This window comes from Leucoraja erinacea, chromosome 13 (assembly GCF_028641065.1).
Source record: "Leucoraja erinacea ecotype New England chromosome 13, Leri_hhj_1, whole genome shotgun sequence".
NCBI classification, from domain to species: Eukaryota; Metazoa; Chordata; class Chondrichthyes; order Rajiformes; family Rajidae; genus Leucoraja; species Leucoraja erinaceus.
Window position 1 is genome coordinate 49,746,670 of NC_073389.1, and position 23,947 is coordinate 49,770,616.

General features: G+C 45.1%; 1 protein-coding gene across 2 annotated transcripts in view; it reads right to left on the reverse strand.

The window, feature by feature from the left end:
• Window positions 1-1,928: 1,928 nt before the first annotated feature.
• The window catches only part of LOC129703037 (calcipressin-1-like), an 84,125-nt gene continuing 62,106 nt past the window's right edge, over window positions 1,929-23,947 (reverse strand). For both annotated transcript variants that reach the window (XM_055645219.1, XM_055645220.1), the window contains exons 2-4: window positions 6,936-7,109; window positions 5,650-5,821; window positions 1,929-4,214 (exon numbers count right to left, since the gene is read on the reverse strand). In XM_055645219.1, coding sequence (XP_055501194.1) covers window positions 4,039-4,214; window positions 5,650-5,821; window positions 6,936-7,109 — 522 coding nt within the window. In that variant the 3' untranslated portion in view covers window positions 1,929-4,038. The remainder of the gene's footprint in view (window positions 4,215-5,649; window positions 5,822-6,935; window positions 7,110-23,947) is intronic.

A 23,947-nucleotide genomic window follows, 5' to 3' on the forward strand; every position in this document is an offset into this window, starting at 1 on the left:
CATTTGACCGGCATGCTGACAGTTTTGGGGTCAACGCCTAGCACATGAAAAGTGCTGATTTTGTGGATTGCTGTGTATATACCAGCACCTGTAAATCTATAGCCCATCACAAACTAGCATCTTTAGGAGAGATAAAGTTGAACATGATCAGTACAAACAGCACGGTGGCCTGGAGAATGGGGTCGAGAGGGAGAGATAGAACAGCCGTGACGGAATGGCAGAGTAGACTTGATGGGCCGAATGGCCTAATTCTACTATCACTTATGAACTATGAAAAATGTAGACGGGCTGGTTAGGAAGTTGGCAGGCGACGTAATAATAGGTGGAGTTGCAGGCGGTGAAGCCGGCTATCAAAGGACGCAGCAGGATTTAGTGGGTGGAGATAGGGCAGATGGATTTCAATCTGGCGAGTGTGCAGTGTTGCACTTCGGGAGGTCAAAGGAGTAAGAATGCAGTTCATGGCAAAACCTTTGACAGCATTGACGTACAGACGGAACTTGGGGTGCAAGCATGTAGCTCCCTGAAAGTAGCAACACAAGTAGATTGGAAGATATAGAAGACATATAGCTTACTTGCCTTCATCAGTCAGGTATATCCCCCCCACAATCTTTGCACGTCCCCAATCCTTTCCACTCGTCACTTTAATTTCATGTTTCATTTATCTTGTGTTTTTATGACTGTTGGCAGCTCAATTTCCCTCCTGGGATAAATAAAGTTCTATCGTATCGTATAGACATAAAGTGCTGGAGTAAGGTGGGTCAGGCAGCATCTCTGGAGAAAAAGGGATGGGTGACATTTAGAAACATAGAAATTAGGTGCAGGAGTAGGCCATTCGGCCCTTTGAGCCTGCCCCGCCATTCAATATGATCATGGCTGATCATCCAACTCAGTATCCCGTACCTGCCTTCTCTCCATACCCCCGGATCCCCTTAGCCACAAGGGCCACATCTAACTCCCTCTTAAATATAGCCAATGAACTGGCCTCAACTACCCTCTGTGGCAGAGAGTTCCAGAGATTCACCACTCTCTGTGTGAAAAAAGTTCTTCTCATCTCGGTTTTAAAGGATTTCCCCCTTATCCTTAAGCTGTGACCGCTTGTCCTGGACTTCCCTAACATCGGGAACAATCTTCCTGCATCTAGCCTGTCCAACCCCTGTCAGGACCCTTCAGACTGCTGGGTATTGAGTATAAAAGTCAGGAAGACAAGTTGCAACCATGTAAAACTTTGGTGAGGCTACATTTAGAGTATTGCATGCAGTTCTGGTCGTCACTTTACAGGAAGGATGCATTGGCTTTGGAAAGGTGGCAGAAGTGGTTTATCAGGACACTGGCTTGGCTAAGCTCAGGACACTGCTTGGCTTAGAGAGTATTAGCAATAAGGAAATGTTGGACAAACATCGTTTTCTCTGGAGCTTCAAAGGTCAACAGAATGCTGTTTGGAATAGAAAATATCAGCTATAAGGAGAGTTTAAGAAGGAACTGCAGATGCTGGAAAATCAAAGGTACACAAAAATGCTGGGGAAACTCAGCGGGTGCAGCAGCATCTATGGAGCGAAGGAAATAGGCAACGCCTATTTCCTTCGCTCCATAGATGCTGCTGCACCCGCTGAGTTTCTCCAGCATTTTTTGTGTACCAGCTATAAGGAGAGGTTGGACAAACACCGTTTTCCCCAAAGCCTCGAAAGTTGAGAAACGACCTTCAGCCCACAATGTCCGTGCCAAATATGATGCCAAGATAATCTGATCCCCTCTGCCTGCATGTGATCCCGCTTTAAACACGTGTCTGTCAAAAATAGACACAAAGAGCTGGAGTAACTCAGCGGGTCGGGCAGCATCTCTGGAGAAAAGTGACGTTTTGGGTCGAGACCCTTCTTATCAAAATTTCATTTTTTTTCACTTTATATAACTCAAAGAAAAAAAGCATGTAGTTAAAGCAAATGTATTTATTTGTAAACATCCCATCTGCCCAATTATTCCAATCTGTACAAATATGAACAATATGTACAGCAGACAGAGATAATAATTTAATATGATACCGATATTACTTACACTTCTAGAGAAACAGCTGAAAATATTCTAACATTTCACGGGATGAATACACTCCGACGAGACATCATAAATCAGTAATTTGGTACTTTCCATACTCACTCAAGGTAGTCACATTAACATAAATAGTCTCTGTGTAGCTCAAGAAACCAATATTTCAGGCCAGGAAACAAAGTTACACGGAATCAGATTGTGACCAAGATTATGTTTTACTAACTGCAGTTAACAAAGTGGTCTAGTACTTTTCAATACATGATTAAGGTTTGAACATAAAGCCATGTGTCTTTTATTCACAACCAAATGTCCACTTCAAAAGGAAAATTGAATGGCAACATTATTTGGGCGCAGACAGAAATTATGACAATTATCAGACAGCAGTTTGAGTTTTAGTTTTTAAGACACAAAAAGCTGGAGTTACTCGGCGGGACAGGCAGCATCTCTGGAGGTAAGGAACTGGTGACGTTTCGGGTCGGGACCATTCTTCACGAAGAAGGGTCCTGACCGGAAAAGTCACCAAATCCTTTCCTCCAGAGATGATGCCTGTCCCGCTGAGTTACTCCAGCTTTTTTGTGTCTGTCTTCAGTGTAAACCAGCATCTGCAGCTCCTCACTACACATTGAGTCAAAGGGCCAGTTTCTGTCCTGTACTTCCCTAATATCCATGTTCCCCACAGATGCTGCTTGACCCGCTGAGTTACTCCAGCAATTTGTGCCTTTTCCCCTTTGCAAAATGTAGGTTCTTACATCCAAAATGTCTGCTTGTCATTCAACTACTTCTGAACTTAACAGTTATTTACTCCTGTGTAGGAAGGAACTGCAGATGGTGGTTTAAATCGAAGATAGACACATTTATTTATTCCCAACATAACAAGGTGCAGAAGATCTGCAGTTCCTTCCGATACATGGGATTCATTTTTGTTCCATTCCATCTAATAAATACCTCTAGGAGTTAGTCTTCATTTTGGGGTGATGAAGTGCAAAAAGCACCCTAACAATCAGCTTTTGCCAGATTTGTCAGCTCACAGCACTGCAGTCCTTCACTTGCAAGTGAACCAGCCAGAGGAAAGAGTAAGAAACAGGCAAAATAATATCCGAGTCCAACTCTGACACCAAATGGCAGACTAATGCGGTCGGGCAAGCTTGAATCTCAATGAAGCAAATGATGAGTCAGTTCATTTAGAAGACACAAACGCACTAGAGTAATAGATTCGAAAAAATCTCCATACAATAGTGTGTGTTTTACAACATGCGGTTAGTTTTAGTGCACGGGACAGGTAGCTATGTCGCAGAAGGTTTGCGGAAAGATAAAGTGCAAGCCAGACCACGTCAATTATCTTCACAATCATGGTGATGCAGTTTGATTAGAGAATACTTACAGTAGGTAGTTAGATGGAGTTTAAAAAGTTTAAAAAGCCACCTGATCCTGATAAGTGGTTGAATTAACCCATGAAGCAGCCACTGTTTGCAATTATATTCAGTTTTCTGCTTAAGTTGAATATGTCACAATTCCATACAAGCTGGCACTGCTAGGACTATTTTAAACATTGTACCAGGCCACACGAAACACCACAAATAACTACAATGTTTGCAACAATATGCAAAGTATAATAGCAAGGAAATGATAAGACACAAAAACGTTAAAGAGAACTAAAAAATAAATGTCAGTGCCAACCACAGACACTACCTCACCACGAGTGCCTTTATCAATGTTGCTCACTCATCCAGCTGTTCCAGCTGTCCCCAGTTCAATACCTTTGCAGTTTAAATGTGCAGGCTTACAGCAGAAAATAACGCTAAAGCATCGAAACAGTACAAATTTCCCACATTCTTTCTGCCTACCAGTATACACACACACAGTTATGCATTTTGGGAACTTAAACTCCTTGCAAAAAGTCATACTGCAGTCCAGTCTCCCCATTATAACTCAGTAGTGTGGCCGTTCTCTGTATGAGGAATCCAAACGCAAAGACGCGGACATGTCGACAAGTTCACTTCACTTAGAATGGTTTGCAGCGTAGTCTGGCCGTCTTGTTTGAACGATTTTCGGTTTGGGCCGATTCTTGCCATCGTCCTCCTCTTGTTCCGGCTCCAGTTCCGGGTCGCTTTCACAAACATGTACAACAACACTGGGAGTGGTGTCAGTACCAGCGTGCAATTCGTACTTCTCCCCTGTAGAGAAAACACGAAGAGCGGATCTTAGAAGACAAAGAGGTACCTCCTTATTTGTTGCACAACATAATTTATTATCTGAAGAAGGGTCGCGACTGGAAACGTCGCCCTTTCCTTCTATCCAGAGATGCTGCCTGTCCTGCTGAGTTACTCCAGCATTTGGTGTCTGTCTTCAGTGTAAACCAGCATTTCCTTCCTACACATGATTTATTTTAGTTTTTCTCTACATCCCAGCGTTAAACAAGGTTAAACTAGATAGGTCAATTCTCTAAAGGATTCGAAACATGGAATTCTATATCCTCAATGAGTCTGAAAAAGGGTTCCGACCTGAAACATCACCTTTCCATTTTCTCCAGAGATGCTGCCTGACTCGCTGAGATACTCCAGCACTTTGTGGCTATCTTCAAACCAGCATTTGCAATTCCTTCCAACACATTCAATATTCTCAGTCCCCCCTCCCTTTGTAAAAGGGAGGACATCTTGAAATTTAGGGAACCAACTAATAAACTCCCTTCCCACTCTTCTCCATACCCCAACTGGATGTGCACCCATTTCTCCTTTCCCCCTTCCCCTCCCTTCCACCTATATTCCTTCCTCTGGCTTCACATTCTACACCTCCTCTATCCTCATCTCATCTCACACTTTTTGTCTTTTCATCTCTGGCCTCTGGCCTTTGTCCAAAGATCTGTCAATCATGAGAGGAATAGATCGGGTAGATGCACAGGATCTCTTGCCCAGAGTAAGGGAATCGAGGACCAGATAGGTTTAAGGTGAAGAGGAAAAGATTTAATAGGAATCTGAGGGGTAACTTTTTCACTCAAAGGGTGGTGGGTGTATGGAACAAGCTGCCAGAGGAGGTAGTTGAGGTAGGGACTATACCAATGTTCAAGAATCAGTTAGACAGGTACATGGATACAATGGGTTTGGAGGGATATGGACCAAACGCAGGCAGGTGGGACTAGTGTAGCTGGGACATGTTGGCCAGTGTGGGCAAGTTGGGTCGAAGGGCCTGTTTCCACACTGTATCACTCTATGACTCCAAACCCCCCTTCCCCTTGTCTGTATCCACCCATCACTTGCCAGACGTGCAGGAAGGAACTGCAGATACTGGTTTATCCTGAAGATAGACGCAAAGTCCGAATATGAGTTCCGACCTGAAACGTCGCCTATTCCTTTTCTCCAGAGCTGTTGCCTCCACCCGCTGAGTTACCCCAGCACTATGTGTCTACCTATCACTTGCCACCCCTGCGCTCCCACATCTCTTCCAGCTTTCGCCACCCCTTCTGCAATCAGTCTGAAATTGGCTGAACTCTTGTCAGTCCCTGCTACAACAACACCTATTCATGTTCTCCAAGGATGCTGCCTGACCCGCTGAGGTACTCCAGCACTGTGCGTCTTTATTTGTTCAAAACAGACAAAGTTAAGTTATGCTTACCTGGTCCCAGCTTGGAAATTGCATACAACAAGTCATAGTTTACAACTGGAGTAGCATCTTCTGCTTGCTTCCACCCAACAGGCGGAGATGCTGGTGGGGAAATGAGGAATTGTTTTTCTGGATGGGGTGGTGCAAGGTGAGGACTACCTTTACTGAAAGATTTGCTCTGGATCTGAAAAACAAAATGCGGCTTTTTAAACAAAAAAATCAGGGCAACTTAATAAAATACTGGAAAAATTGCAGCAGCATGGTGGCACAGCGGTAGAGCGCTGGCTGAGACCCAGGTTCTATCCTGACTACGGGTGCTGTCTGAATAGAGTTCGCATGTTCTCCCTATGACCGCATGGGTTTTCCCTGGGTGCTCCGGTTTCCTCCCACACTCCAAAGATGTACAGGTTTGTAGGTTAATTGGCTTGGGTAAAATTGTAAATTGTTCCTAGCGTGTCGGATAATGTTAGTGCATGGGGTGATCGTTGGTCAGCACAAAGTTTGTGTGCAGAATACACAATTTCTGCGCTGTATCTCCAAGGTCTAAAGGGTCCCCAAGAAAGCATAGACATAAAATGCTGGAGTAACTCAGTGGGACAGGCAGCATCTCTGGACAGAAGGAATGGGTGACGTTTCGGGTCGAGACAATAGACAATAGGTGCAGGAGAAGGTCATTCAGCCCTTCGAGCCAGCACCGCCATTCACGGTGATCATGGCTGATCATCTACATTCAGTACCCCGTTCCTACCTTCTCACAATATCCCATGACCGCTGTCTTTAAGAGCCCTATCTAACTCTCTCTTGAATGCATCCAGAGAATTGGCCTCCACTGCCTTCTGAGGTAGAGAATTTCACAGATTCGCAACATCTGTGGGTGAAAACTTTTTTTCCTACTCTCCGTTCTAAATGGCCTGGGTGAGATTAAGTCCCAAGCTCTAAAGATACACAGATAAAAATCCTTTGAAAGATAAAAAATGCTGGAGTAACTCAGCGGGTCAGGCAGCATCTCTGGAGGAAAATGAATCGGTGATGTTTCGGGTCGGGACCCTTCTTCACCTGGTTCTGGACTCCCCCAATATCAAGACCCTGTAGAAGGGTCTGGACCCGAAACGTCACCCATTCCTTCTCTCCAGAGATGTTGCCTATTCCACTGAGTTACTCCAGCATTTTGTGTCTATCTTTGGTTTAAACCAATATCTGCTGTTCCTTCCTACCTAAGAAAGCATAACAGTGTGGAGGTTCAACAACGTGTTTAATCAATTATGTTGTTAAAGATTTACAAATGCGGAAATGAATACCTGTGCAAAGTAGAGCTTCATTTTCTTCCCATTAAACTCAGTTTCATGAAGTTGAATTCGGGCTTCAGTTGCAGCAATGGGGTTGCTGAAGTTGATTCGAACTCGCCTGAAGCTCTTGAAAAACTGGAAGGTCACATTCTTGTCGTAGACCCTGAACAACGTCTCAAAGTCATCCTGCAGAAACATTGAATAAGAAAAGCAAGAATTGTCAGATTCCAAGTACATAGTTCCAGAACTGGTTGAGTAAGTTATAAAGTGAAATTCTAATTAAACAGTTGCCACCAAGTTACTCGAGCAGAAATCCGTGGATAGGTGGAGCAACAAAAAATCAGGGCTCACTTAATAAAATTATGGCAGCACAGTGGCGCAGCATGGTAGAGTTGCTGCCTCACGTGCCTGAGACCTGGGTTCATCCTGACTATGGGTGCTGTCTGTATCGCATGTTCTCCCAGATGACCTGCATGGGTTTTTCTCCTGGGTGCTCCGGTTTCCTCCCAAACTCCAAAGATGTACAGATTTGTAGGTTAATTGGCTTTGGTAAAATTGTAAATTGTCTCCGGACTGTCGGATAATGCCAGTGCATGACATAAAATCGTTTTTTTTCCACAGTAGTAGTGTACTCAATAACCCAAAATCCGTAGCCCCCTTTATCTTCTGGTATTTTATTTCCCCAACATGTTTAAGACATAAAATGCTTTATTAACTCATGTTTAACAGGCAGTTTTATGTCATTCCTAACTGTCACTGTATGTCATGCCACTTGCGGGCGAGCACCAAGGCAAATTCATTGTATGTGAATACTTGGCCAATAAACTTAATCATTCATTCATTAGTGTGTATGTGAGGATAGTGTCTGTACCCCGGAAATCGCTGGTCTCACGGCCCCATGACTGCTGTCTTTAAGAGGCCTATCTAACTCTCTCTGAATGCTCCAGAGACCACACTCCACTGCCTTCTTTTGTAGAGAATTCCACAGATTGCAACATTCTCAATGGTGAAGACGTTTTCTACTGAGTATGTTCTAAAGTTCAGCTGTTTCTTAAAAAACACCACCTAAATCCTGGACTACATTATATCAAGACCCTGTAGAAGGGAAAATGGGAGCTGAAAGTTACCCTGGCAAATCTATCTTAGAGATGCTGAAAGGTCCACTGAGTGACTCCAGCATTTTGTGGCTATCTTGGGCCCATCAAGTCTACTCGCCATTCCATCTATGACTGATCTATTTGGAGGTTCAACTACCTTCACCCCATAACCCCTGACACCCATTGTGGCACTATAGGCAGTATACTCCAAATGTATACAGAAGCAAAGGTGAATACCTGTGCAGGAATCTGGTATGATTAAACTCAGGTTCAGTTGGTTTGGCTTCAGTTGCAGCATTTGGGTTTAGTTGATTCGAACTCGCCTGAAGCTCTTGAAAAACTGGAAGGTCACATTCTTGTCGTAGACCCTGAACAAGGTCTCAAAGTCATCCTGCAGAAACATTGAATAAGAAAAGCAAGAATTGTCAGATTCCAAGTACATAGTTCCAGAACTGGTTGAGTAAGTTATAAAGTGAAATTCTAATTAAACAGTTGCCACCAAGTTACTCGAGCAGAAATCCGTGGAGAGGTGGAGCAAGATCCCCACTCATTTCACAAGATTATGGCAGCACAGTAGCGCAGTGGTAGAGTTGCTGCCTCACAGTGCCAGAGACCTGGGTTCATCCTGACTATGGGTGCTGTCTGTATATTCTCCCAGTGACCTGCATGGGTTTTCTCCAGGTGCTCCGGTTTCCTCCCAAACTCCAAAGATGTACAGATTTGTAGGTTAATTGGCTTCGGTAAAATTGTAAATTGTCTCCGGACTGTCAAAGCTGCCACAGTCAGACATAAAAACATTTTTTTTCCACGAGTAGTAGTTCTACTCAATAACCAAAAATCCGTAGCCCCCTTTTGTTCTGGTATTTTATTTAATTCACATGTTTAATCAATAATGGTTTATTATTAATGTTTAATGTTTTATGTGTCATTCCTAACTGTCACTGTATGTCATGCCACTTGCGGGCGGAGCACCAAGGCAAATTCATTGTATGTGAATACTTGGCCAATAAACTTAATCATTCATTCATTAGTGTGTATGTGTAGGATAGTGTCTGTGTACGGGAATCACTAGTCGGCGTGGCCTCAGGGGGCCGAAGGGCCTATTTCCACACTCTATACTACATCTCTATACTACACTAACTGTATTATTTTACCCAGATCACATACAGACTGACACATACATTCTCAATGGTCCGGACTTCTACTGAGTATGTTCAGTTCAGCTGTTTCCAAAAAGACCACCTAAATCCTATAGATTAGATAAAGACCCTTGGGAAAATGGGAGCATAAGTTACCACTGGCAAATATATCTTATGTCATTGAAAGGTCATAAGTGAAAGGAGCAGAATTGGGCTATTTGGGCCCATCAAGTCTACTCCGCCATTCAATCATGACTAATCTATTTCTCCCTCCGACCTTCACCCCATAACCCCTGACACCCATTGTGGCACTATAGGCAGTATACTCCAAATGTATACAGAAGCAAAGTGGACAGGAATCTGATATGATGCTTCAGGTTCAGCTGGTTTGGTTAGGATTTAACATTTGCCATTAGTTGTGCGGATTTAGCTGGATTGGCGAAATTGGGCCAAGTTTTGGATCTCTGATGGTACAAGGTCCAGCCCATGAAGGATTCAGACCTGAAACGTCACCTTTTCCTTTTCTCCATAGTTGCTGCCTGACCCGCTGAGTTACTCCTGCATTTTGTGCCTATCTTCGGTATAAACCAGCATCTGCCAGTTCCTTCCTATACACCCAGGCTCAATTGATGGCTTTTGCTTTCGATTAAACAGGCGCCCAAAATGATGAGAATGGCAATTGCTGAAGGTGATAATAAAATACCCTGGGTATCAGGGCTTATATGGGGAGAAGGCAGGAGAATGGGGTTGAGAGAGAAAGATAGATCAGCTATGATTGAACAGTGGAGTAGATTTGATGGGCTGAATGGGCAAATTGTGCTCCTATCATTTATGAAATTGAGGTCGTGAAGGTGATGGGCAAAGACCATAATTGCCGATAGATTGTGACATTGATCAAAATTCTACCATCCAAGTATTAACATGACCAAGATCTCATAAGTTTGTGTATTAGTACCCTGATGGCCAATGGGAAACAGTGTGATTCATAAACTTAACAATATAACAAAGAAAATTGAAGATTATACATTATATCTTGATTATTAAGTTAAAAAGGTTAGTCATCCCAATTCTAACGCATTTCTTATTTCACTAAGCAAGGACCATATTCAAAAAGTGTCACAGAGAAACTTATTAAATTCTTGCAGTAATAATGCTCCCAACAAATACGGAGGCAAACGTTGATGCCAATTCTGTTAGAAACGTGGATACAATCTTGTTTAAACCAGTTACATTTTGAGGAAATCTTCAAAGAAGAGGAAGATTTAAAGAGAGGGTATTGGACATTAGAAGTGAGAAGACTGAATGCAAAGTTGCCCGTGGCAAGCAGAATATATATGGATGTGGCCTTAGATAACAAAGAGCTCTCAAGAAGTGGTGGAGTTAAAGGGGAGTGGACACGAAGGGAAATAAACATAAGGTTTAAATCCTTCTCTCCATAGATGCTGCCTCACCCGCTGAGTTTCTCCAGCATTTTTGTCTACCTTAAACATAAGGTTAGATTTGTTTTTAAAAAGCATTGTCAAACAATGCCTAAGATAGACAGAAAACGCTGGAGTAACTCAGCGGGACAGGCAGCATCTCTGGATTGAAGGAATGGGTGAATGTTTCTGTTGAATTGTGATCGTGGCTGATCAACCACAATCAGGAACTCGTGCCTGCCTTCTCCGCATATCCCTTGATTCCGCTAGCCCCTAGAAGGGGTAGCACCCAGAACATTATCTATCCAGGTTCTCCAGAGATACTGCCTGACCATTGAGTTACTCCAGCACTTTGTGTTTTTGTAAAGCAGCACCTGTCTCCGTCAGGCACTGGATCACCTCGAGGCAACAAAAGCACGTGCATCACTCTGAAGAAACAGGTGTCTGTTCAAAAGCTCATTCCCAAAACATATTTTAGTAAATATAAAAACCTGATTAGGTATGTACACAATTCAAGGTGACAGCTGATTACTGGTACATTATTAATTTTAAATTATTTTTTTCCTCAGGATTTCACCTATGCTTGAGTATAGTAATTGGGGCCAATTCACCCAAAATTAAACCTTTCTTTGATGCGATTTATAAATTTGCCTCTTGAAAGAGGAACACAAAATAGCAAAATCTAATAGCAATACAAGATAAAGAGTCATGCTAAAGGGGACATCAATCTAATCTCTCTATTATATGGACTAGATTCTGCAATCCATTATTGATGTCTCAAATCTCAACATCTACGGCTCATGGAGTGAAACATTTCCTCATCATTAGATCAACAGTTCAATCGTGCTTTATTTGTCATGTATGCAACTGCACAGTGAAAATATTTTTGCATATATTACACATGCGGGCTCTGTCATTTTTGGCGCCATTATTCAAAGTCCGGTTGTCCGGCATGCTCGATATACTGGAGCAGTTCCCACAAACCGCCGTTCCTCTCGTCTCCTCGCCTGGCCATCTTAGAAACATAGAAACCATTCGGCCCTTCGAACCAGCACCACCACCCTACAATATGATCATGGCTGATCATCCAAAATCAGTACCGCGTTCCTGCTTTTTCTCCCCCATTTCCGATAGCCCCAAGAGCAAAATCTAACTCTTTCTTGGAAGCATCCAGTGTATTGGCCCCCACTGCCTTCTGTGGCAGAGAATTCCACAGATTCACAACTCTCTGGGTGAAAACGTTTTTCCCCATTTCAGTCCTAATGGCATACCTCTTATTCTTAAACTGTGACCCCAGGTTCTGGACTCCCCCAACATGGGGAACACTTTTCTTGCATCTAGCCTGTCCAATCCCTTAAGAATTTTATATGTCTCCATAAGATGCCCTCTCATCCTTCAAAATTCCAGTGAACACAAGCCCAGTCGACCCATTCTTTCCTCGTATGTCAGTCCCGCCATCCCGGGAATTAACCTGGTGAACCCACGCTGCACTCCCTCAATAGCAAGAATGTCCTTCCTAAAATTAGCAGACCAAAACTGCACACAATACTCCATGTGTGGTCTCACCAGGGCCTTGTACAACTGCACTAGGACCTCCTTGCTCCTATAGTCAAATCCTCTCGCTAGGAGTCATCTTTGTGTCCCAGGGGTGCCTCTTGGAAGAGGCTGGAGGCATTACCTTGGTTCACCCTCTTACCGGTCCTTTCTTCTCGCGTTGACTTCCCCAGGTACCTCCCGGTCCTGCCGACCGACGAGATCATGAGAACAATCTTGGCCCACTACTGCCAACAATTAAGCAATCATTGAGTCATAGAGTGATCAAGCTTATCCCAGCTTCACTCATCTCACCTTCATGCACTTGGCCCATATCCCTCCAAACCTGTCCTATCATGTACCTGTCTACCTGTTGCTTAAACGTTGGGAAAGTCCCAGCCTCAACTACCTCCTCTGGCAGCTTGTTCCATACCCCGACCACCCTTTGTGTGAAAAGGTCACTGCTCAGATTCCTATTAAATCTGTTCCCCTTCACCTTAAACCTGTAGTCCAATCCTCAATTCACCTACTCTGGGCAAGAGACTCTGTGCATCTACCCGATCTATTCCTCTAATGACTTCTATAAGATCACCCTTCACCCTCCTGTACTCCAAGGAATAGAGTCCCAGCCAACTCAACCTCCCCCTACAGCACGGACCCTCTAGTACTGGCCACATCCTCGTAAATCTTCTCTGCTGCACTCTCTCCAGCTTGACTACAGTCTTTCCTACAACATGGTGCCCAGAACTGAACACAAAACTCTAAATGTGGCCTCACTAACATTTTATAGACTTCTAAATTTGTATCCTCCATTACATATGTACAACTACCGGACAAATACTTTCTTGGGTGTGACAAGGGTCTCTGGTTGGTCTGGACTATGTGAATCATTTTCCACAAGACATTTGTTTTACCGTCACCAATCTTCCTCTCTCACTTCCTTGTTGGACATCTTCTTATCGAGTCCACACACAAGATTAGAAGTTGTTCAGCCAGAGCTGAACACACTTCTCGGCATCCGCACACAATGGTGTCTGTCTTGTCGCTTGTGGTGCTTCTGGGGTGGTGGAAAGATTGGTGGAAACAGGGCCGCGACGTGAACGCTCTTTCCTTGACCCCCCTCCTTGTTGGACGAATGAACGGGACCAGCAGGAGTGATTTAAGAGAAAGATCCAGGAAAGTCCTCAGTTGTTAAAAACAATGGTTGGAGTAGGATGTGGTGGTCACAATGGCATGAAGGAAAGACTAAAATAATAAGAAATCAACTGTGCATCCAAATAGCAAATCCACTCTCAGGCTGAATGGCAAATGGAATTTTCCACTCTAGCTCGGAATCTAAATTTAGATGACTTCCTTAAATGTTGTTTTTGTTCATAACTTGGTTGAAAGAAGTAGCACTCTGCCAAAATAATTTAATCTCCTCAATGTCCGGAATCTGATCTGGCATCTGTAAATATGTGCATGCGTGTTGCAAGTGAATTTATACAAGACAATACCATCCAGTATACGCTGTTCAAATATCTCATGTTACCAATGTCCCCAATTCCCATTTGTCCTATTTCCATTGTGGGATAGATTCCGAGGCAAATAATAAAATATCTTCATGTGTACGGGAATTGTACATGCACTTAAATTATCTGAGGTCAGGGCAAAACCTATTTAACGAGGTCATAATTCAAGGACACTTGAAGATGGACGTCAAACGGCATTAACCAGTATTGCCTTTCCTGGGCGGCAAGGTGGCACAGCAGTAGAGTTGCTGTCTTACAGCGCCAGAGACCCAGGTTCAATCCTGGCTACGGATGCTGTCTGTACGGAGTTTGTATGCTCTCCCCGCGACCACATGGGTTTTCCATGGGTGCTCTGGTTTCCTCCTACGTTCCAAAGACGTGCAGGTTTGCAAGTTAATTGGCTTTGGTAAAAATTGTCCCTAGCGTGTAGGAGAGTGCTGGTGCACAAGGATCGCTGATCAGCACCGACTCGGAGGGCCGAAGGAATTTTTTTTCTGCGCTGAATCTCGAAATCTAAAACAAATAATTATTTTTCTGAAGTTGAACTGTTGTTCAATTCCTCGAAATACAGCTGCCATTTTTAAGCAGAATCATAGAAACATAGAAAAATAGGTGCAGGAGTAGGCCATTCGGCCCTTCGAGCCGGCACCGCCATTCAATATGATCATGGCTGATCATCCAACTCATTATCCTGTACCTGCCTTCTCTCCATACCCTCTGATCCCTTTAGCCACAAGGGCCACATCTAACTCCCTCTTAAATATGGCCAATGAACTGGCCTCAACTACCTTCTGTGGCAGAGAATTCCAGAGATTCACCACTCTCTGTGTGAAAAATGTTTTCCTCATCTCGGTCCTAAAAGATTTCCCCCTAATCCTTAAACTGTGACAACCTTGTTCTGGACTTCCCCAACATCGGGAACAATCTTCCTGCATCTAGCCTGTCCATCCAACCCCTTAAGAATTTTGTAAGTTTCTATAAGATCCCCCCTCCATCTTCTAAATTCTAGCGAGTACAAGCCGAGTCTATCCAGTCTTTCTTCATATGAAAGTCCTGACATCCCAGGCTGCACAAACATGATAATACTGAGTTAATCGGGTATTATGTGAGGGGTAAATATCAGGCAGTGCACTGGGGAAGTAGCCTCTCCCAATCTCTCTTTCCCCCTCCGTCCCTCCCCCCCCCCCCCCCCCCCCCCCCCCCACCTAGGAGTGCAGCTCTCCTGCACATTACAGTAAGGCAGATTCAAACAGAACAAGGTGCAAGTCAAATGTCTGTAAATAATGGCCACATGAAAGTAAATGGCTTGCGTGCAAACTAAACAGCTGACTCAGAGGTCATCGCAAGTCCAATCTTCTGCCACAAAACCAGCAGCTTAGGGATAAACTGGACGGAATATGTTGCAATCACTTCCTCCGCTCTACTGCTGACACTGCACGTTGGGTATCAGGACAGCATTAAGTCCTAAACACATGGGTGACTTCATACATCACACAACCCAGGTGAGTAAGGATTTGAACATTGAGCCAACAGAAATGCATACACGTTTCTTAATGCTCGGCTATACACACGGGAGTGAGCAGATAGGATTTTGTTATATATATGGTTTTAATATATTTTATATATAAATACACACACAAAAAGTGTCCACCTTGGTGTGAAAGATTGCAATGGTAAAAAAAAAAAAAAAATCATTCTCAAAATGATTAAGCCACAAACAGAATTTAGTGAACACTGGCCTTTTCCACCACAAAGACTACGTTGTCCTTATAGCCAACGTCTACCTATTACTTTCATAAAGAAGGTGATCATACAGCAAGGAAAAGAGCCCTTCGGCCCAACTTGTCCATGCCGACCAAGATGCCAATCTCGGCTAGTTCCACAAGCCCGCGTTTCCTATCCATGTACCTGTTCAAAATACTTTTAAATGTTGTTGTAGTACCTGCCTCAACTACCTCCTCTGGCAGCTCATCCTATATACCCACCACCCCCTGTGTCAACATATAGCCCCTCAAGTTCCTATTAAATCTTCCCTCCCGCACCCCTCACCTTAAACCTATGTTCTCTTGTTATTGATTCCCCTTTAGCGAGTCGAGACGAGTCGTTTTCACTAACGAGCTTTATTAACAAAGCAGTGAAAACAACAAGGATCAAACGACAGCGTGAACATGGCGACTCCAGCTCGCAGCACCTGGAATGGGTCTTCATAGACCCGCTGTAAGGGCGAGCGATGAGCGTCCCTGCGGATGAAAACAAATGCACACCGTTGTAACACCGCAGGCACATGCACCACGGATGAACCGTGCCTGGGCGTGGAAACCGGGGCCAACGTGCTCACCCGCTCTCGAAGGCCCGCCAGCAGCGCCGGGGCCGATGTGACCTGACCACGAGCAGAAAGTCCCCGGGTACCCGCAGTGCCGAGCCGTACAGGGGCTCGGCCGAGGAAGCAGCCAAATCCTCCTTAGGTGCGGTGCGAATCCCAAGGAGGACCCAGGGCAGCTGGTCCACCCAGTCCGGGCCTGTAAGTCGAGCTTCTAACGCCGACTTAAGGTGCCGGTGGAACCTTTCGATCAGCCCATCACCCTACCTGCGGGTGGTAGGTGGTCGTATGGTGCAACCGGGCATCATAGAGCAGGGCTAGGGCGGACCACAAGGAAGAGGTAAACTGAGCTCCCCTAGTCGGTGGAAATGTTGGAGGGCACCCCAAACCTGGCTATCCAGTGGGCCGCCATAGCCCGGGCGCAAGCCGTGGCGGAAGTATCAGAGAGCGGGATCGCCTCTAGCCACCGCGTGAAACGGTCCACGGCGATAAGGAGATGCGTGGCACTGCGGGACTGTGGCACGGGACCTACCAGGACGACATGCACGTGCAGGAACCTACCCTCGGGGAGCGCGAACTCCTGCACGGGGGGCCGCATGTGTCGCTGGACCTTGGAGGTCTGACAAGGGACACAGGTGCGGGCCCAGGCCCAGGCAGCCACCTGCTTAAGGAGCCCATGCCAGGCAAACTTGGCCGCTACCAGAGCGGACGACAACCGAATGGACGGGTGAGCCAGGCCATGAACAGCGTCGAAAACCCGCTGTCGCTGCTGTAGCTCTGCGCTGGGGTTTGTGGGCGGGGCTTCGCTGTTTTCCATCTGAGGTGAAGGGCGCGCTGTTGTGGACACGCGGTTAATAGCGCCGCCATCTTGCGCTTTCGTCAGCCAGAGTTCGTCGGCCCGTTCGGCGAGCTCCAGCGGGTTGGCGAAATCCGCACTCGCGAGCATGAGGTGGACATCATCCGGCATCTGCTCGAGGAATGCCTGCTCGAATAGCAGGCATGGGCGGTGGCCGTCCATCAACGCGAGCATCTGGGCCATGAGGACCGATGGCTTGCGGTCTCCCAAATAGTCCATATGTAGAATGCGCGTGGCGCGGTCCCGCCGGCTGAGTCCGAAAGTATGAAGTAGGAGGGCCTTGATTAATCGCTTACAAAAATAGTTTAACGTAATTCTTTATGTGATGACCTCGGGTCACGTGTGTGACATTTTGGTTCACCTTCCAAAGGAGGGCCCTTTGGTGTGTAAAGAAACACATTCTTTTTAAAATGTCGAGAAGGCGTGTTTAGGGTGAATCAAAGGTTTCATAGATCTTTTATTGTCACATGTACCAATTACGGTACAGTGATATGCGAATTACCATACAGCCATACATCTTCTTGCACAATGCACCAGAAGTTAACAGGCAGGTATAACAAGAAATTAGGGAGGAAGGCAGCAAGGTGGCGCAGCGGTATAGTTGCTGCCTTACAGCGCTTACAGCGACGGAGACTCGGGTTCGATCCTGTCTACAGGTGCTGTCTGTACGGAGTTTGTACTTTCTCCCCGTGACCACATGTGTTTTCTCCGAGATCTTCAGTTTCCTCCCCCACTCCAAAGACGTACAGATATGTAGTTAATTGGGTTCGTGTTTGTGTAAAATTATCCCTAGTGTGTGTAGGATAGTGTTAATGTGTGGGATGATCGCTGGTCTGCGCGGACTCAGTGGGCCAAAGGGCCTGTTTTGGCGCCGTATCTCTAAACTAAACTAAACAGGTTTGCTGATCTTTATTTCAAGGGGTGGAGGAACTCAGAGGGTCAGGCAGCATCTGTGGAGGGAATGGATGGGTGACGTTTCAGGTCAGGACCCTTTTTCAGAGGCCTCAATACTTCCCAGTATAGGCCCAACCAGGATCTACGCCAAGTCTGATGAATACCTTCCCCCATCACTTTGTGATTTGTTCATCGTTCCTACATCACTGATGATTCCTCCATCACTTTGTGTTTAGCTCATCGTTCCTGCATCTGCAGTTCCTTGCGAGTCTGCAGGGATTTTATACGTGTCAAAGGGTGCACCTTGAATTCTTCCAAACTAGAATGAACAGGTCTAGTCTGGTTAATATTCACTCAAGGGGTGAATGACAAAGAATAAAATGGGATACATATTTATTTTAAATTGTATTTACATTCTTCAGATTTTATTCATAGCAGCTTGTTTTAAAGTACATCTTTTAAAAGTAGCTTCTCAATAGCTCGTACCAGAGACAACTCGCATCTGAATCCATGCCAACATCATTGAAGATCAAGATTGAGCCAGGATCACTTGAGTCCTGTAGCAGCATCTATACAAGCTGTACCAATGGGCTTTGCTTAATCTTATCCAGTCACTTGTTATTAGACTTATTTCTACCAGGGCGTTTTATTCAATTATTTTGTTTAAGAAGGAACTGCAGATGCTGGAAAATCGAAGGTAGACAAAAATCCTGGAGAAACTCAGCGGGTGCAGCAGCATAGAAACATAGAAATTAGGTGCAGGAGTAGGCCATTCGGCCCTTCGAGCCTGCACCGCCATTCAATATGATCATGGCTGATCATCCAACTCAGTTTCCCGTACCTGCCTTCTCTCCATACCCCCTGATCCCCTTAGCCACAAAGGCCACATCTAACTCCCTCTTAAATATAGCCAATGAAGTGGCCTCAACTACCCTCTGTGGCAGAGAGTTCCAGAGATTCACCACTCTCTGTGTGAAAAAAGATCTTCTCATCTCGGTTTTAAAGGATTTCCCCCTTATCCTTAAGCTGTGACCCCTTGTCCTGGACTTCCCCAACATCGGGAACAATCTTCCTGCATCTAGCCTGTCCAACACCTTAAGAATTTTGTAAGTTTCTATAAGATCCCCTCTCAATCTTCTAAATTCTAGAGAGTATAAACCAAGTCTATCCAGTCTTTCTTCATAAGACAGTCCTGACATCCCAGGAATCAGTCTGGTGAACCGTCTCTGCACTCCCTCTATGGCAATAATGTCCTTCCTCAGATTTGGAGACCAAAACTGTACGCAATATCCAGGTGTGGTCTCACCAAGACCCTGTACAACTGCAGTAGAACCTCCCTGCTCCTATACTCAAATCCTTTTGCAAACATACCAACTGCCTGCTGACCTGCATGGCTACTCAGCAATGACTCTTGGTGCAGCAGCATCTATGGAGCAAAGGAAATAGTCTGAAGAAGAAGGAGTCTGAAAAAGGCTTTCAGCCCGAAATGTTGCCTATTTCCTTCGCTCCATAGATGCTGCTGCACCCGATGAGTTTTTTCAGCACTTTTGTCTACCATACTCAACTATTTTGTTGGAAATATGTTTTACAGATATCAACTTGTCGTCTTGTCATTTTTTTCTGTAATCCCTTGAAGCAGAATCAGGCCATTCAGCCCATCAAGTCTACTCCGCCATTCAATTGTGGCTGATCTTTTTCCCTGCTCCAACCCCAATAGGAAGTATAGTTTTCTGTACCTGACAGACTCTGCTCATCACCACCTGCTTTATTCACCGCCATACACTTTAATTTCTCTTCAACTTTACAAAGTTTCACTCGAGCACCCTTCCACTGCCCCCCTCTGTCTTCATCCTCCCCTAAAACCCATCCCCGGGCCTAGCCACCTCCCCTTCCCATCACCGCACCCAACTAGATCCAAGTGCAACCTGCCCTAACATAAGATTCCACCTCTTTCTCCAAGCACCGCGCCATTTCAGTTTAGTTGATTGTCACGTGTACCGAGGTACAGTGAAAAGCTATTGTTGCGTGCTATCCAGTCAGCGGAAAGACAATACACGATTACAATCGAGCCGTTTACAGTGTAACGATACATGATAAGGGAATGACATTTAGTGCAAGGTCCGATCAAGGATTTGTACATGGTTGCGGTCGTGGGTGTACATGGAGGAAAGAAGGGGGCCGAGAACGCAGCCTTGAACATACCAAGAAATGAAGAAGGGTCTCGACCTGAAACGACACCCATCTCCAGAGATGCTGCCTGTCCCACTGAGCTATTCCAGCTTTTTGTGTCTATCCAAGAAATGAAACCTATTTCTCCTTCAATCTTTGAGCTAAATTCAACTCTCCAACCTGGTATTAATTTCAGTGGCTCAAGGAATAATCCGGTGATTATAACCTTTGTGGTTCCTCTATGGAATTTGGACTGCTTGCTCAAATTCCGTGGCCAAAAGACCAGGTGCTGGAGGAACTCAGCAGGTCAGGCAGCATCTGTGGAGGGAATGGACAGGCCACGGTTGAGGTCGTTTGTCCATTCGGCTCACATTCCCTCAGCAGGACCCGAGTCACATCTCTCTCTCATTCCCCCATAGCCCATGTCAAACCTGCCAGAAGGGTCTCCACCCGAAACATCAGCCATTCCTTCTTTCCAGAGATACTTGCCTGCTACTCCAGCATTTTGCGTTCACCTACGGAGTAATCCAGCATTTGCAGTTCCTTCCTACACCAGCTTCCCCACGGCCCACGTCACTTCCCAAAGATTTCTTCAGCCCGGAGTAGATGCTCTGGTACTGGTTGAGACAACACAGCCTTTAGGACTAGGGTGACGTTACACTTCCCTGTCATCACCAAATTCCCAATCACTCTCCTGACTGGGATGGTGACTGTACCACGTTGCGGTAGTCATTTCGCTAATCCTCCCTGCAATCCCTGCCTGGCCATGGAGGTTGCAACAGCCTTGCGTCTGTTGGACAAAGGCAGCAGCTAATCCAAGACCATTCACTCATTCACACTACACTTCATTCCTGACTGTCCAAGTCTGCAGCATTCAATCCAATGAGTGCAGTTTAGTTTATTATCACAAAGCTTTGTGGCACGCTATCCAGTTGGCGGAAAGACAATAGATGATTACAATCGAGCCATTTACAGTGTATAGATACATGATAAGGGATAACTTTTGGTGCAAGGTAAAGTCCGCAAAGTCCGATCAAGGATAGTCCGAGGGACACTAATGAGGTAGATAGTAGTTCAGCACTGATCTCTGGTTGTGGCGGGATGATTCAATTGCCTGATATCAGCTGGGAAGAAACTGTCTCAAAGTCTCCAGGTTACAACAGGGTTCCATTCCAGAGAGCTGTCTGTAACCCAAACTGTCCGTAAGTTGGTATTGAACAAAAACCACGTGGGAGATGAACACTGAAACAGGCGTGACGGGAGTGTGTAGGAAGGAACTGCAGATGCTGGTATATACCGGAGATAGCCACAAAGTGCTGGCTTTGTGGCACGCTGGAGCAACTCAGCGGGTCAGGCAGCATCTCTGGAGAAAAACGATGGCTGACGTCAGTCTGAAGAAGTATCCCAACCTGAAACATTATCTATCCTTTTTTCTCTCGAGATGCTGCCTGACCTGCCGAGTTACCCCAGCACTTTGTGTCTATTGATGGGAGAGTGAGTAGGCATGTGATAGAAAGAGAAGCTGCCTGGCAGCCACTAAGTGAGTCTGTTCAGTGTTCCCAGCGATGCTCAGCTTGATCCAGCCCTTGATTGTAGTGGCTCAGGGTAGTGTAGGGTGGGCATGTATGGAATGAAGTGAAGCAGAAATGTTGCTTTCATGTTCATAAATGATAGGAGCAGAATTAGGCCATTTGGCCCATCAAGTCTACTACACCATTCAATTATGGATGATGTATGTATCTCCCTCCTAACCCCATTCTCCTGCCTTCTCCCCATACCCATAATAATCAACTATCTATCTATGCCGTAAAAATATCCATTGACGGCCTCCACAGCCTTCTGCGACAATTAATTCCAAAGATTCACCACCCTCAGACCAAAGAAATTCCTCCCCATCCACTTCTTAAAGGAACATACTTTAATTCTGAAGCCACAACCTCTGATTCTAGACTCTCCCAATAGTGGAAACATCCTCTCCACATCCCACCCAGAAGATGCCTGCAGGCCTGACAGCAGACTGTTGGTCTCCCAAAGCACGCGCTCACAAAATCACCGTATCGTATTGTCAGTCATACAGCACAAAAAACAGGCCCTTCAGCCCATCTCTGGTGGTCTTGAATTAGGAATCATGTAGCCACAGAACAAGGGGTCAGAGATGGGAAAATTGGTCTTTATCCAAAGAGGAGTGAGCTCCTGGAATACCCAAGCGGCTGTGAAGGTTTAGTTACCGGGAACATTCAAGAGAGTGACTGATAAGATTATTGGATATTAAGGAAATTTAAGGATATGGGGTTAATGTAACAAAGCAGCAATGGAATAAAAAAGATCAGCTGTGATTCTATTGAGTGGTGGTGCAGGTACAAGGAACTGAATGTCTTAATCTTCTTCTATGTTCCCCCACCTACATTCAATGAGTGGTTTACAAAAAAAAAAATGTTGGTACATAGTAACATAGATACATAGAAAATAGGTGCAGGAGTAGGCCATTCGGCCCTTCGAGCCTGCACCACCATTCAATATGATCATGGCTGATCATCCAACTCAGTATCCCGTACCTGCCTTCTCTCCTGCCTGATTATGTTCTATTGCACACTTTGACCTAGTGTAGCCGAATGTTAAGAACAAAATGACAATTTTTAGTCATTAGAACATCTGGGTTTTATTTGCAAATGAAAATTGTCCCCTTCCCAAACAACACAATAATAAGATGAATAATTGTTCACATTTCTGACACAGGAATTAACTTGAAATCAATATCAACACATCAATATCAACACATCAATATCAACACATCAAGTGAAATAAAAATTCTTCAGGTTGTGGCTGGGTTCAAATTTTAGGCCAAATAGGTGCTATTTTTATTTTTTACTTATTTTAGAGATAAAGTCATAGAGTATGAAAACAGGTCTTTGGCCCAACTTGCCCATGTTGACTTTGATACTGCATTATGGGTTAGGGTTAGGGTTAGGGTTAGGATTAATTGGAATAGGGTTGGAATTAATTGTCTCAGAAGGCTGTGGAGGCCGTCAATGGATATTGATACTGCCCACCGTTGACCCATATCCCCCTAAACCTTTCCTATCCATGTACCTGCCCAAAAGTCTATTAAATGTGTGTGAAGGAACTGCAGATTCTGGTTTACATTGAAGATAGACACGGAATGCTAGAGTGACTCAGCGTGACAGGCAGCATCTTTGGAGAGAAGGAATGGGCGACGTTTCAGATGGAGGCGGAAGAAGGGTCTCGACCCGAAGCATCACCTATTCCCTCCATCCAGAGATGCTCGCTGTCTCACCGAGTTACTCCAGTATTTTGCGTCTATCAAAAGTCTGTTAAATGTTGTTATGGTACCTTCCCTAACTACCTCCTCTGGCAGCTCGTTCCATATGCCCATCATTCCCCGAGTGGAAAATCTTCCCCTCAGGCCCCTATTAAAATCTTTCCACCGTAAATTTACATTTAAATACCAGAGTACAGTAAATCTACAAGTTATTTTTAGATTTATTAAGGAAATCCATTCATAAATCTCAACTGGTACACATCTTCAGACACGTATCAACTCGAGTACATTATGGGATTTTCTTTGAATGGAAGTAGGTAACACGTGACCTGTTAATGAAGACAAGCTTCTTCCTGGAAACTATCTTGAGATGCAGCTGCACTGTCTATTGGGAAATTCAAATATTCACAATTTTAGGAAGATATTCCAGGAAATTTTGTTCATTTGTCCATCGCAATAGTGTGCCTAAATTTCGGGGGAAAAAAAAAAAAACAGACTGCCTTGTTTTTTTACCACCACCCCCCCCCCCCCCCCCCCCCCCCCCCCCTCCCTCCCCCCCCCCCCCCCCCCCCCCACCCTCTTCCCCCATCCCCCCCCCCCCCCCCCCCCCCCCCCCCCCCCTGCTCCCCCCCCCCCCCCCCCCCCCTCCACCCCACCCCCCCACCCCCGGCACAAGGCAGTATTCACCATTTCTGTACAAATCCATCTTTTCCTTAAAGTGCATGATAATACAAAGTTCACAGGACCACCGGAAAATAATTTGCCAACACAGCATCAAAATGTGCAGCTAAGTCTTCATTTCACATC